General features: G+C 41.8%; 1 protein-coding gene across 2 annotated transcripts; it reads left to right on the top strand.

Moving 5' to 3' along the window:
- The first annotated feature begins 3,718 nt into the window (after window positions 1-3,718).
- LOC134316270 (retrovirus-related Pol polyprotein from transposon 297) lies at window positions 3,719-16,328 on the top strand. Of its 2 annotated transcripts, none has more exons than XM_062996605.1 (3): window positions 3,719-9,143; window positions 15,920-15,990; window positions 16,104-16,328. In XM_062996605.1, exon 1 carries the CDS (start codon window positions 3,719-3,721, stop codon window positions 6,695-6,697), a length of 2,979 nt encoding a protein of 992 aa, XP_062852675.1. In that variant the 3' UTR covers window positions 6,698-9,143; window positions 15,920-15,990; window positions 16,104-16,328. The 2 variants fall into 2 exon arrangements, with proteins under 2 accessions (XP_062852675.1, XP_062852682.1); XM_062996612.1 differs by having other exon boundaries at window positions 15,917-15,990.
- The last annotated feature ends 536 nt before the right edge of the window (window positions 16,329-16,864 follow it).

Raw genomic sequence — 16,864 nt, 5'->3', positions numbered from 1 at the left:
TACCTTATTAATCACTCATGAAATAAGAGATGAATGAATGCTTTTTCATGTACCTGCACTATAATGTTTTTGATACGGTAGTGTGTTTATGAATCTAATCATTCAGTGCAGGTAAACCTTATGAATCCAGCACATGACTTAGTGTTTAGCCAAAATGATTATTATTATGAATCCTCAGGAAAGTGAAGGGAGATTAGTTTATACAAAAAACAAAACAAAAAAACTTTAATGTCTATACTGTATATTGTCTCTGCTACTTAATGATATGGCATTATGTAATGTATGCTAATATAATGTACTGTGTGTTAACAAGAACGACCTATTAACAAGTCATTATAAACATCAATCTTCCACTTTATATACCAAATTGACATTAAAGCAGATGCAGTAAATGTAAAGGCAGTTGAAAATACCCAGAAATTGTACAAATGTTTATTATTTAGCGTTTAATATTTAATTCACTGCTGCCTGTCCCATATGAGAACATGACAGCGCCGGGTTTGTTTGGAACTATTGGAGGGTTACATGAACCACGTGACCGCGTAGCGGCGAGATCAAGGAGTGTCGCAACTCTCTCTATCTACGGCTCTGGTTTGAGCTACTCTGGGGTGGGTTGCCAGATTGCGACAGTAATTTTCAGCCAGAATGCATGAAAAAACGCCCAAAACACAGGAAAAGCAGATGATGTTTAGCATTTCACACATAATAAACCAGTTAAACCATCACGACCTACAAATTAATATCTTAAAATGTACAGATCAGTAATTATACATTATAAAGGACAAATTATGCTTGCATGTCTTTAAAGTAGCCTGCCAAGTTTGTAAAATGCATTATTTGTTAGGACACACAACCCTTTGCATGTAAAAAAAAAAAAAAAAAAAAAAAAAAAAACTTGCAAGCAATGAAAGTTTGCCTTTTCGTACATACGAGAGGTTGTATGTACGAGACTTGCTTACCTCCATATTCAACTCAAATCACTTGTCTAACATATGAATCACTGTATTGATGGGCGTGGCAACAGTGTCTTGGACTGGAAAGAATAACCTGTCAATCAAACTTTTGACAACGGGTTGGATGTGGTGGGAGAAGGTAGAGAGAAGGTAGACCTATTTATATTCCACCTGCTTTAGTGTAGCCGTGATATTTTTGCACTTTAATATTTTTGTATAATTTTTATTTCATTTCTTTATATGTGAAGAAAAATGTTGGGTTATGTAATGAACTCCCTCAAAGCTTTATACGGGAAAAAAAAGTGTGTTCTTAATTCATTTAATTGTAAAGGTTTATTTTTTGGGGGGTTCCCCCTTTTCTTGTTTCACGTGGGGCACTAGTTAGCGCGACACCACGCCTGAAAGCTCCGTGTTTTCCCGGGCATTTCACAGTCTCATGGTGAATGCTGAACGGGTAAGATGCGATTCACTCTCTCTCTTGTAAATATCCCTCTTTTAGAGTATTAAAGCTCTATAAACCGTAGTAATTTGCCAAGTAAGGATGTTCTAACATCAGAGTGAAGCTGTATCGCTGTTTTCGCTAAAGTTACAGCTTAGATGGCATTTTTAAACCCAGCATTTATGCTCATGAGTTTCCACTTTGTGCAGGAGAGGGAGAGAGAGGGTGTGCCTACGTGCGTGTGCGCATGTGCGCATGTGCTAACTCTGCCCCATGTATTGTGTTCAGGTACGTTTTTCCAGTGTATTAACTGTTTTAACTGTTTTAAACTGTTAAAAAGAGGTTCAGTTCTATAAATAATAATTCATTGTTGGCCATTGTGATAAATAGCTACCTTATGTGATTATATTAACCTCAGTTTTGGTTATTTGTGTGATGATTTCGTGTAGCGAAGCAAAAAAGAAAGTTTCTACCTAGTCAGTTAATCTTAAAAAAGTACACGGCCGATCATTTTATTTACAGTACAAAGTATTTACATTTTAATTAGACAGTCTCGTGGTGAATGCTGAACGGGAGAGGGAGAGAGAGAGGGTGTGCCTACGTGCGTGTGTGCATGTGCTAACTCTGCCCCATGTATTGTGTTCAGCAATAAACATTGAAGACCGACTTCCTGTCGTGGTGTGGCCATTATTTGACGTGAGACCCGTTCACATTTGCTACATAAAACTGGTGCCGTGACCCGGATCCCCCCGATCAGCCGCCGCCGATCGCCGTGGGTGAAGCAGTGCAACACCAGAGGTCAAGTTGGAGGCTAGTGGATCCACCCAGTTATTTTTTTTATTATTATTTTTTCTCTCTTGAAGTCAGTAGAGACTGTTAGTTACACAAATATACTACACATTTATTTTCTGTACTGTTTTTATTTTCATTATTGTTTTACTATCTAACGTCATTAGTGCAGAGTACACCAAATTTATAACATGGCATCTAATGAGAGGAGGGGTTTTGATATGTGTACACCAATTATAGGAAGAGGCAGAGGCCTAACTAGTATAACTGAAAGAGCTAAAAATACTACCGGAGTGCTAAATTATGGTGACTTACCTGATCTGGAATGTACTGTTAATAATGACCCTGCTAGGCCTATGTCTTCTACCCCTTCTGCTAGTGTTGAAAACAATACTCAGCAATTACTTGAGCTGGTTGGTGAACTAGGTAGTCAAATAGGTGACACCATAGTCAATAGGTTGTTATCTATGCAGAGTCCCGTGATTCAAAACAAATCAGAACCTAGAGTTGACTCTTCTAACACCACTCTTGACTTATCCAGACTTAATGTAGTTGTTAAGTCAGATGCTAGAGAACCACCCATATTCCGTGGGGATGGGACTGACAAGTACAATGTACAAGAATGGGTAGAGATGATGGAAGTGTACTTACATAAGAGGGACTACACAGATGCCCAACAGGTAGATGAGGTTTTGAATCACCTCTTAGGCAGAGCCAAAAGCATTGTAAAGGTAGGGCTGAGAAATAGCTATACCTCTAATGCAAATATCAGAGCTGAGACAATTTATGATGTTTTGAGACGCTATTTTAGCGAGAGCCCTGAGACATGTTTACCACTGGCTGACTTCTATGCCACAAAGCCCAGTCCAAAAGAGAGCCCTGTAGACTACTGGGTCCGCCTAAATGTCGCAGCCGAGACTGCTGACCGCCATTTGAAAAGACGGGGGAGCAAGATGGACAATATGAACTCAGAAGTTGCAGTGATGTTCATCAGGAATTGTCCTGACCCTGAGCTGCGCAGTGTATTCAGGTGCAAGCCCATCAGCAAATGGTCAGTTATGGAAATTCAAGAAGCGATTGATGATCATCAAAGAGAGAGTCACTCTAGAAAAATGTCAAGTCTGCCTAGCACAGCCTGTGCATTAAAAGTAGCAACAGCAGTCACACAAAATTCATCAGATACTGACCATGTCGAGTGTTTAGCTGTAAATGCAGTAACATGTAACCCAAGTCGTCCTGCTAAACCAAATGACACTACGGCAGATTCTGGAACTCTGGAGCGTGTACTTAGCATGCTGGAGAGAGTTTTAGAGCGTACCAGCCAGCCCATCACCACAGTAGGCAAGCCCCAAGCAGCACCGTGAGTACGTTCATCCCCTTGTCGTGTTTGTGGTGACAATTCGCATTCAACTCGTTCACATTGCATGAAAGACAGGCGATGTTTGTCCTGTCTAGAAGTTGGACACCAAAAGCGGGAATGCACCAAGCCCATCATACCTGTCACCCAACCAAACAGTGGCCTTGATCAGGGAAACTGATGTGCTCACATTCTGGAGGGGACAGTGTGAGTAAAAATGTTCAAACCCTCAACCTTGAAGACATGATATCAGTGTTTGAAGAAGAATACAAGTCCAATGCAAGCAACAAAACAATTGTGTTCCAAAACGTAATGAACATAGAAAAGGCAGACAGTTTGTTTTACGCTGATGTGTTAGTGAATGACAAAGTGCTCTTACAAGCCGTGTTAGATAGCGGTTCCATGGCATGTACCATGAGTGAGGAAGCCGAACAGGAGTTGTTGAAAGCGACAGTGGTTCCAGAGCTTGGAGAAACACCCACAGATATTACACTTGTTGGTTGCGGAGGTGTTAAAGTCCAGCCCAAGTGCATATACCAGCTGAAGATGAAAGTTTACGGCTATACTGTCAGTGTACCCACGTTGGTTGTCCCTGGACAGAAAGACCAGCTCATTCTTGGTACAAATGTCATAAAGTATATCATTGGTCAACTCAAACAAAGCCCCGTATATTGGCGTGTCATGAATATGCCAGAAGCTGCCAATGAGTTGGACATAGAGCTGTTTTTGAACATGCTGTCCGGTGTAACCAGGTGGAAAGGTGACACAATCCCTGATGTGATAGGCACTGTCAAGTTAGTCCAAGCAGTCACACTGCTCCCAAAGCATGAGCATCTTGTGTGGGGAAAACTACCCGCAAATGCCCCTGTCTCTGCAGGAAGCACCATACTGGTTGAGACTCCTAAATCTTCGACTCACAAAAAAGATATAATCGTTGGGAGAGTTGTAACTTCCATGAGTGGTGATAGATGGGTCCCAGTGCGGATTTTTAACCCATGTGATCGCTCTGTGATGCTAAAGAGAAACACTAAAATAGCCGATGTATATCCATGTGTAGCCCTGGAAGATCTTGATGCAAGTCATGAGCTACAACCAGAGAACAATGTGAAGGCACATAACCAGACGGTGCGTACAACCACAGCGAGTGATGTCTCTGTCCCCAGTCTCCAGGACAGATTAGAGAAGCTTGGGTTAGGTGATTTGGATCTTGAATCATGTGAAGTGTCTCCCTACTGGAAGGAACAGTTGTTTCAGCTAATTCTGAAGCACAAGGATGTGTTCTCCAGACACAAGCTGGACTGTGGGAGGGCCAAAGATTTTGTTCACCGCATCCACCTGTCAGATGCTCATCCCTTTAGACTTCCATTTCGGCGCGTCCCACCAGCCCAGTATCAGAAGTTAAGACAAGTACTGTCAGAGATGGAGGAGCGAGAGATTATTCGCAAATCCTGCAGTGAATGGGCATCCCCTCTCGTGCTAGTGTGGAAAAAGAATGGAGATTTGCGTGTCTGTGTAGACTATCGCTGGTTAAATGCACGTACTGTGAAAGATGCACATCCATTACCCCATCAGGCTGACTGCTTGGCCGCACTGGGAGGAAATGCTCTGTTCAGCACTATGGACCTTACATCGGGGTTCTTCAACATTGAGGTGGCAGAAGAAGACAAGAAATTCACAGCCTTTACAACACCCAACGGCCTACTAGAATTTAACCGTCTTCCGCAGGGGCTATGCAGTAGTCCGGCCAGCTTCATGCGTCTCATGATGAACATATTTGGTGATCAGAACTTCCTGACTCTGCTTTGTTATTTAGACGATTTATTGGTCTTTGCACCTGATGAAAAAGAGGCCCTTAAAAGGCTTGAGATGGTCTTCAGTAGACTGCACGAACATGGGTTGAAGCTGGCTCCTAAAAAATGTCACTTCCTGAGGCGGAGTGTGAAGTTCCTGGGTCATGTGGTCAACGCAAATGGAGTGGAGACAGATCCAGATAAGGTCAAGGTCGTTACCAGTATGACTCAGGCAGACCTTATGTTAGATGATGGAGTTACTCCATCTCAAAAGAAGATTAAATCATTCTTGGGCATGATTATGTATTATCAGCGCTTTATAGCAAACTGTTCGAGAATTGCCAAGCCGCTTTTTGCATTGACTGCTGCTCCAAAAGGAAAAAAGGGCCATGCACGGAGCGCTGCTGCATTCAGGAAACTTAGCCCCAGTGATTGGACAGAAGAACACAACAATTCGTTCCAGCAACTGAAAACAGGTCTACTAGAAACTGTTGCTCTTGCTCATCCTAATTTTAGTCGTCCGTTTATACTGTCCACAGATGCGTCATTGGATGGGCTCGGCGCTGTATTGTCCCAAGTTGCTGAGGGTGAGAGTAAAGCACGTCCCATTGCCTTCGCAAGTAAGGCTCTCACCCGTGCCCAGTGCAATTACCCTGCACATCGCTTAGAATTTCTGGCTTTGAAATGGGCTGTTTGCGATAAATTCAGCCATTGGCTGAAAGGAAGCAATTTTACAGTCTGGACGGATAACAATCCGTTGACTTATATTCTGACTAAGCCGAAATTAGATGCTTGTGAGCAGAGGTGGGTAGCCAAGCTAGCTCCCTATAACTTCAGTATACAGTACATCCCCGGTAGCAAAAATGTAGTCGCTGACGCCCTCAGCCGACAACCTTTCATTCGCAGTCCTGTCAGTCAGAGGCTGGTGTCAGAATCATATGGAGCCCTGCTAGAAGAATCGAACCAAATCGCAGAGAATGCGATTCAAGATACTTTCCGGCTCAGTGCTAATGCCCAAGCTGTTGATTTCGCATCCAAAAGCCCACTGCAACGCACTCTAACTTGTGAGGAGGTGTCTGCTATCCTAAAGGGTCAGGCTGAGTGGGATAACGTGACCAGGGAGAGGACTGCCTCGTGGCTCGTGCAAAACGTGAATCAGCTTCTGCCACCAGGTCAAACTGCCCTGCCTGTCTTTACCCTCAAAGATCTTCAGGAGAAGCAACAAGATGACGCTACTCTCTCTCGTGTCTTCTCTTATGTAGTGCGAGGGACCAGACCATCCCGGAGAGAGCGAACTAAGGAAACTTTTGCAGTGCTCAAGACATTGAAGCAATGGGAAAAGTTCTGGATGGTATTCTTTACAGAGTAAGCAAGGATCCTTTGACCAAGAGGAAACGCCATCAGTATGTGGTACCAGCCACTCAAGTCAAGCTTGTGCTCCAGGGTGTTCATGACGATGCTGGACATCAGGGTCAAGGCAGAACATTAAACCTGACAAGACAACGGTTTTTCTGGACTGGAATGGAGCATGATGTCCGTGAATACGTCAAGTGCTGCAAACGCTGTGTAGTAAGCAAGACACCTGAGCCAGAAGGAAGGGCACCGCTTGAGAGCATTAAAACAACAAGCCCCTTGGAAATGGTTTGCATTGACTTCTGGGCTGCAGAGGACTCCAACGGCAGAAGTGTGGATGTGTTAACTGTGACTGACCATTTCACAAAAATGTCACACGCTTTCCCTTGTCACGATCAGTCCGCGAAACAAGTTGCTCGTCTACTGTGGGACAGATATTTCTGCATCTATGGTTTCCCAGAAAGAATCCATTCGGACCAGGGTGCGAACTTCGAGAGCCAGTTGATTCAGGAACTGTTGCAGATTGCTGGAATAAAGAAGTCGAGAACAACAGTCTATCATCCCATGGGAAACGGCCAGATAGAAAGGTTCAATCGTACCTTGGGAAACATGATCAGATCATTACCACCAAGATCTAAACAAAAATGGCCTCAGATGTTACAAACATTAACCTTCGCCTACAACTGCACAGCCCACGAGTCCACGGGGTATGCACCTTTTTACTTGATGTATGGAAGAGTCCCAAGGCTGCCAGTAGACGTAATGTTCAGCAATATTGAAAGGGATGGCGACATCACAGACTATGACAAATATGTAAAGAGAATGAAGGATGATCTCAAGGAGGCTATGAACCTGGCTCAAGTCAATGCTCATGCCAGTCAGCAGCGTCAAGCGGACCTGTACAACAAGAGAGTCAAGGGTTGTGGCATTGAAGAGGGTGACAGAGTGCTGTTGGCCAACAAAGGAGAGCGTGGGCGTAGGAAATTAGCTGACAAATGGGAGTCCACCCCCTATGTTGTAATCCGTGCAGACCCCAAATGTCATACCTACAAGATCCAGAACACAGTGACAGGTCAAGAGAAAGTGGTACATAGAAATTTACTGTTGCAAGCTAGTTTTTTACCCGTTGAGCCCGAAGATGAACTTGAATCGTCTTTCAATGATTCTTCCGAATCAAGTCACAAGGACAGCGATGAACTTCAGGAAGATGAGATGATGGGAGACTCTGAATCATTTAGAGCCCACCGTACTGCCTGTTGGGTGACTGGGACAGTCACTTCTAATGCACAGCCAGAGACTCAGAATTCGGTCCAAGAATCGGATGCACTAGATAAAGTTTCTGAACTAGAGGCAGAACCGACTGTAGTCGAACCTCAGTTAGTCGACAGCTCTAATGACATAAGAACAAACGAGAAAACCTGTGATGTGAGTAGTTCACATTCTGGGGACAAAAGCCAGAGAGACATTGGCTCTGTGAACGCTGATAGTGACAAGGATTCAAGGGAGGTTAGCATTATCCCCTGTAAAACTACAGCTGAAGTTACAACCAGAGTAGGCAGAGTTGTGAGACCAGTAAACAGGTTAATACAAAATATGACACAGAAAACTGCTCACACTCGTAGTTCAGTTTGTAATTTTGCTAGAGCTTTACTTTCATAAGGAATACTGTCGAAATTTGTAAAAGTGAAAGTGGACCCCGTTGTCTTAATGATGAATTGAGGTACAGTCATTCATAAATATTTAGGTGGTGTATAAGGCACCCCTGTAGCAAGAGGGCATCTGTGAGCCTGATCAGCTCTATTTGGCCTCTTTCCCTAACAGTTGGGTAACGCGTGTTGCATGGTAGTATTACGTTAGAGATGAATGACGACCTTTCAAGGTTGTATCCTATGGTCCAAGCTTTGAGAAGTTCAGGGGGGAGTATGTAGCCGTGATATTTTTGCACTTTAATATTTTTTTATAATTTTTATTTCATTTCTTTATATGTGAAGAAAAATGTTGGGTTATGTAATGAACTCCCTCAAAGCTTTATACGGGAAAAAAAAGTGTGTTCTTAATTCATTTAATTGTAAAGGTTTATTTTTTGGGGGGTTCCCCCTTTTCTTGTTTCACGTGGGGCACTAGTTAGCGCGACACCACGCCTGAAAGCTCCGTGTTTTCCCGGGCATTTCACAGTCTCATGGTGAATGCTGAACGGGTAAGATGCGATTCACTCTCTCTCTTGTAAATATCCCTCTTTTAGAGTATTAAAGCTCTATAAACCGTAGTAATTTGCCAAGTAAGGATGTTCTAACATCAGAGTGAAGCTGTATCGCTGTTTTCGCTAAAGTTACAGCTTAGATGGCATTTTTAAACCCAGCATTTATGCTCATGAGTTTCCACTTTGTGCAGGAGAGGGAGAGAGAGGGTGTGCCTACGTGCGTGTGCGCATGTGCTAACTCTGCCCCATGTATTGTGTTCAGGTACGTTTTTCCAGTGTATTAACTGTTTTAACTGTTTTAAACTGTTAAAAAGAGGTTCAGTTCTATAAATAATAATTCATTGTTGGCCATTGTGATAAATAGCTACCTTATGTGATTATATTAACCTCAGTTTTGGTTATTTGTGTGATGATTTCGTGTAGCGAAGCAAAAAAGAAAGTTTCTACCTAGTCAGTTAATCTTAAAAAAGTACACGGCCGATCATTTTATTTACGGTACAAAGTATTTACATTTTAATTAGACAGTCTCATGGTGAATGCTGAACGGGAGAGGGAGAGAGAGAGGGTGTGCCTACGTGCGTGTGTGCATGTGCTAACTCTGCCCCATGTATTGTGTTCAGCAATAAACATTGAAGACCGACTTCCTGTCGTGGTGTGGCCATTATTTGACGTGAGACCCGTTCACATTTGCTACATTAGCAATAGCTTTTTTATTTATTTTTTAAGCTGCCAAAATGATTACAAACCAGCCGAAATTTTGTCCACCTGCCAAATTGTTTTTCCCTGCCAATTTCCAACAAAATCCTCTCATTTTGGTCGAAAACCGCCCAATCTGGCAACCCTAACTGTGATACTGACCGCCCGTGCTTTGGGACGGGGGAGGGGCTCACGGCAGGATCCGCTGCTCGTTGAGGGCGGTAACTGCAGAACAATGTGTGTTTTCACGTTCGAGTCTCCAAAAGTCTTCAATAACACCAGAAAAAGTCGCTAGATTTGTCGCTAGTCGCTTTTTTGAAAAAAAAAGTCGCTAGAGGGGTCTGAAAAGTCGCTAAATATAGCGACAAAGTCGCTAAGTTGGCAACACTGCTTGGTTGAGATAACGGTCTCAAATCAAGTGCGCATGCCCAGCTGTCCAGACTGACATCATGTGTGTAGAAGAGAGCTTTGTGCAGAATAGGCATAATAAAAGGTTATAAAGTCATCTGTCTGATGTAATATTGATGTAATGTAATGTTTGTCCTGCCTGCATGAGGTTATTTGTATTTTTGTAATATATGTAAATCTGTGCTGTATTCTTTTTTTATTGGAATATTGTTAATCATCTAATTTTTTTAGATGTAAATAATGTCTTTTTGACATGTTTTTCATGTCATGTAATTAACTTAGCCCCACACACATACACGTACACCCTTCACGTACCTCCTTTAAATAATACATAAATATTATATTATTATTGTCTTGATATTTGTATCTTGTCATTTACCTATATGATCATAGTTAAACTGTAAATTACTGTAAACATCAAACATTAGAAGAGGTGACTATGAACTATTCTTAGTTGAACTGTAAACTGTAAGTTGACTGAATTTTACAATTCAACAATATCATGTTTACAGTTGAACTGTAAACTTCACAGTCAATATTATTAAACACCGGAAGAGGTGGCCATGAACTTCATGGTAACATGAGAGTTCACAGTTGTACTCATGGTCAAACCGTAAAAGTGACAGTAGAACTATGAACTTTTATGGTTTAACTGTAAACTTAACAATTTTACTGTAAAACTTCACAGTACATTTTTTCCTGGGCTGTTATGCACAAACATACAAACTCTGAGTTTAATAAGATAAGCCAAAGATTAAACTGATTTATAATTGATCCAATAGCTGGATTTGCAAAATCCACCGCGACCCTGACCAGAACAAAGTAACTACCGGTCAGTTTATGAAATATTACACAACGATTAAAGATCCTAAGTGGACGTGTGCTTATGGAACCCTAGAAATGGCTGACTGGATTGTGTGCACTACGTAGGCGCCCTATTAAGAACGCGGATTGGAACGCGCCCACAATTCCATTGGACTTACAACGTAGATAGTTTTCCATTAAACTTTAACTCACACGAGAAGGGTATCTCTGCAGAGCCAGCTGCAAGTGGGTGGAGCAGCTCCAAACGGGCGTTACAAAACCGTTCCACAAGTGGCGTACAGGGTAATGATACTAACAAAAATGGTAAAGACCTCCTGCAGCTCTGTTGAACTTTAGGTCTGTACATCGTCAATGGTAGAACACGAGGGGACTCATTAGGAAGGTTCACGTTCTGCTCACCTCTTGGTAATAGTTCAGTAGATTATGCAATAACAGATTTAGACCCATTCTCTCTGTGCATTTACTGTTAAACCTCTAACCCCTCTGTCTGATCACAGCCAAATTACTGTGTTCATCAAAAAGACAGAAACTAACCCCACCACACACACACGGCCCAGTAAGCTGTACAGCATCTCCAGATCCTACAGATGGGCCGAGAACAGTGCAGAGGAGTTCCAGAAAGCAATTAGCAACACAAAAATCCAAACTAGCTTAGATACCTTTCTGGACACTGCGTATATTTACAGTAAAGAAGGAATAAATCAGGCAGTCCAAAATATTAATCAGATCTTTAAAAGTACAGCAAATAAAGCTCAATTAAAAATTTAATCTAAATCAAAACCTAAATCTACAAAAGATGACAGCTGGTTCGACAAAGACTGTCAAATCTTAAGAACAGAACTCCGTAAAATATCAAACCAAAAACACAGAGGCCCAAACAACAGTAACACACGACTTCTTTACTGTGAAACCCTTAAACAATATAAACGTACACTCAGAACCAAAAAAGCTCAGTACACCCAAAAACAACTAACAATGATATCTGGACAACCCATTTCCAATCACTCTTTAAAAATGTAGAATTAGATTCAAATCCTGAACAAAATCAAATTATTAGTAAGTTAGAGGAACTGGAACGAGCTATTAAAGACCACCAGAATCCTCTAGATTCCTTAATTACTGAGCAAGAACTCAAAGACAACATTAAAAAACTAAAATCAAAGAAATCATCAGGACCTGGCACCTGGCAATGTTAAAAGTCTTTAACCTGGTTCTGAGTGTCGGTTCCTTCCCTGAAATCTGGAATCAATAATTACCGGGGCATCTGTGTGAGCAGTAATCTGGGGAAGTTATTCTGTAGTATCATTAACTCACGATTATTACACTTCCTTACCCAACACAATGTCCTGAGTAAAAGTCAGATTGGTTTTCTACCAAATTACCGCACTACCGATCATATTTACACCCTACACACCCTGATCGAACAATATGTAGTTCAAAATAACTCTAAAATATTTGCATGTTTTATTGATTTTAAAAAAGCTTTTGATTCCATTTGGCATGAAGGATTGTTTTATAAAATGTTAGAGAGTGGTGTAGGGGGTAAAACATTTGATCTTATTAAATCCATGTACACAGAAAACCAGTGCGGAATAAGAATCGGTATTAAGAAAACACATCTCATCTCTCAGGAGCGTGGAGTGAGACAGGGCTGCTGTCTGAGGCCAACTCTATTTAACATCTATATTAATGAATTGGCCTCCATGTTAGAGCACTCAGCCACGCCCGGTCTCACTCTACACGACTCAGAGATTAAACTCCTGCTGTATGCAGATGATCTGGTCCTGCTGTCCCCCAGCGCTCAGGGTCTCCAGCACAAACTGGACCTGCTGCAGCAGTACTGTCAGACCTGGGCCCTGACCGTCAACCTCAAAAAGACCAAAATTATGACCTTCCAGAAAAAAGCCAGATCTCAGGGAACCAAACACACATTTAAATTAGGACACCATGAAATTGAGCACACTAAAGGTTATACTTACCTCGGACTAAACATCAGTTCCACAGGAAACTTTAACCCGGCAGTAAATGAACTGAGAGAAAAAGCTCGCAGGGCGTCGACAACATAAAACGTCAAACATTCGTGGAAATTCCGATTCGAATCTGGCTTAAAATTTTTGAGTCAATAATTGAACCGATTGCTCTATATGGCAGTGAAGTTTGGGGTTCGCTTACACACCATCAATTCCACAATTGGGACAAACATCCATTAGAGACCCTGCACACAGAGTTCTGTAAAAGCATCCTAAAAGTACACAGACACACAACGAACAATGCGTGCGCAGAATTAGGCCGATTTCCACTAATTATCAACATACAGAGAAGAGCAATCAACTTCTGGAACCATCTAAATGAGAGCGACCCCCAAACTTATCATTATAAAGCCCTGAAACACCAAGAGCTGAGCAAACATACCAGTCCCCTCATCCAACTGGTCCTGAGTCACTGCACCGATCCACCACTAACACACACAGGCACTGTAATAACACACGCAGACACACCACTAACACACACCGATACACCACTAACACACACAGACACTCTAATAACACACACAAACACATTACTAACACACGCCGACACACCACTAACACACACAGGCATTGTAATAACACACGCAGACACACCACTAACACACACAGACACTCTAATAACACACACAAACACATTACTAACACACGCCGACACACCACTAACACACACAGGCATTGTAATAACACACACAAACACACCACTAACACACACAGACACTCTAATAACACACACAAACACATTACTAACACACGCCGACACACCACTAACACACACAGACACTCTAATAACACACACAAACACACCACTAACACACACAGACACTCTAATAACACACACAAACACATTACTAACACACGCCGACACACCACTAACACACACAGACACTCTAATAACACACACAAACACACCACTAACACACACAGACACTCTAATAACACACACAAACACATTACTAACACACGCCGACACACCACTAACACACACAGGCATTGTAATAACACACACAAACACACCACTAACACACACAGACACTCTAATAACACACACAAACACATTACTAACACACGCCGACACACCACTAACACACACAGACACTCTAATAACACACACAAACACACCACTAACACACACAGACACTCTAATAACACACACAAACACATTACTAACACACGCCGACACACCACTAACACACACAGACACTCTAATAACACACACAGACACACCACTAACACACACAGACACTCTAATAACACACACAAACACATTACTAACACACGCCGACACACCACTAACACACACAGACACTCTAATAACACACACAGACCAGACACACCACTAACACACACAGACACTCTAATAACACACACAAACACATTACTAACACACGCCAACACACCACTAACACACACAGACACTCTAATAACACACACAAACACACCACTAACACACACAGACACTCTAATAACACACACAAACACATTACTAACACACGCCGACACACCACTAACACACACAGACACTCTAATAACACACACAAACACACCACTAACACACACAGACACTCTAATAACACACACAAACACATTACTAACACACGCCGACACACCACTAACACACACAGACACTCTAATAACACACACAAACACACCACTAACACACACAGACACTCTAATAACACACACAAACACATTACTAACACACGCCGACACACCACTAACACACACAGACACTCTAATAACACACACAAACACACCACTAACACACACAGACACTCTAATAACACACACAAACACATTACTAACACACGCCGACACACTACTAACACACACAGACACTCTAATAACACACACAGACACACCACTAACACACACAGACACTCTAATAACACACACAAACACATTACTAACACACGCCAACACACCACTAACACACACAGACACTCTAATAACACACACAAACACACCACTAACACACACAGACACACCACTAACACACACAGACACACCACTAACACACACAGACACTCTAATAACACACACAAACACACCACTAACACACAGACACTCTAATAACACACACAAACACATTACTAACACACGCCGACACACCACTAACACACACAGACACTCTAATAACACACACAGACACACCACTAACACACACAGACACTCTAATAACACACACAAACACATTACTAACACACGCCAACACACCACTAACACACACAGACACTCTAATAACACACACAAACACACCACTAACACACACAGACACACCACTAACACACACAGACACACCACTAACACACACAGACACTCTAATAACACACACAAACACACCACTAACACACACAGACACTCTAATAACACACACAAACGCACCACTAACACACACAGACACTCTAATAACACACACAAACGCACCACTAACACACACAGACACTCTAATAATACACACAAACACACCACTAACACACACAGACACTCTAATAACACACACAAACACACCACTAACACACACAGACACTGTAATAACACACACAAACACACCACTAACACACACAGACACTCTAATAACACACACAAACACATTACTAACACACGCCGACACACCACTAACACACACACAGACACACTAAAGACTCAGGAACAGGAGAAATCTGCAAACCCAATTAGAATAAACCAAATTACACAAAGACTCAGAACTAAATATCTGAATTATTGGGAAACTGAAACTAAAACTCAAAGTAAAATGCAGTGTTATTTGGCCCTAAACAGACACTACAGTGCAGCAGATTATCTGAGCACAGTGACGAGGTACAGACTGAGCGCACATGACCTGGCCGTGGAGACGGGGCGACACACCCGGTCCTGGCTGCCCCGGGAGGAGAGGTTGTGTCAGCACTGCACTCTCAGTACAGTAGAGACGGAGCTGCACTTCCTCACCCAGTGTACCAAGTACCACCACATCCGCTCCCAATTCACGGCGTTTGAGAAGTGTGTATACCGTTTTTGAAGAAAAACTAACTAATTTTAAGTGTATTTGTGCATGTCTGTTTTATAACTTGCTCTCTAGTAGCTACCCCTCCCACAAGTCCTAGGACTGCATCTCTGGCAGCACCTGTCATCATGCCTCCATCATCTGCTATGGTATGCATGCCAGTTTCACTCTGATGATGCTCGTAGGAAAACAAATTGAACAAGTAATTGTGATGCTGAAAAATTATAACTTCAAGTTATTTTTTCATTTGTCCCTGATGCAGGAACCAGCATTCGTGAGAGATCTACCTATTACTACACAATAGATAGGTCAAAATTTTGCACTCTTTCGGGGGCTTGTTACTGGGCCAAGATTTTTGTCAATGACTGAAGAGGACAGCATGTCCACGCAGGACTGTCATGATAAGCAGTAAATACAATGTTTACACATTGCCCCTTACGCAGTGCCCCTCACCCAAAAAAAAAAAAATAATAATAATGTAAATTAATCCCTTGTCAGTCATTCTTTCAGCTTTGAATTTACATAGTTTTACCAGCAAGTCTATTGTTAAATTATGATATTTCAATGTTATGTTATACAGTATGTTTCAAAACTGTCTTTGTGTGATCATAAAATAAACAAGGTAAACATTTTTAATTGAGACCACATAAAATGTGTCCTACAAGGGGGAAAATGTCTGCATACATGTGGGGGAAAATGTCTGCATACATGTAGGCTACTACTCCCTTTCTATAAAAAGATCTGAAAGTTAATATGGGTGGTGAGGAACCCATGGGAATTGCCTGCAAATATGTGGAAGTGTAACAGTGTACACTTGTTTTCTCTAATGAAAGCACACTGGACTCCCTATTTAATATCAAGTAGAGATACAATAATCTGTTATTTATACAAAAGTTATATAATAATTTAACACACTGCAATTAACTTATATCTGAAATGAACTATATGAAAGCAATATACTGGTGCTGGTCATAAAATTAGAATATCATGAAAAAGTTAATTTATTTCAGTAATTCCCTTCAA

This window comes from Trichomycterus rosablanca, chromosome 1 (genome assembly GCF_030014385.1).
Source record: "Trichomycterus rosablanca isolate fTriRos1 chromosome 1, fTriRos1.hap1, whole genome shotgun sequence".
Classification (NCBI taxonomy): domain Eukaryota; kingdom Metazoa; phylum Chordata; class Actinopteri; order Siluriformes; family Trichomycteridae; genus Trichomycterus; species Trichomycterus rosablanca.
This window is presented reverse-complemented; position numbering and strand designations above follow the sequence as displayed.

Excerpts from the sequence above, each read along its gene's own strand:
- LOC134316270 (XM_062996605.1), top strand. The coding sequence starts at position 3,719 with ATGTGCTCACATTCTGGAGGGGACAGTGTGAGTAAAAATGTTCAAACC.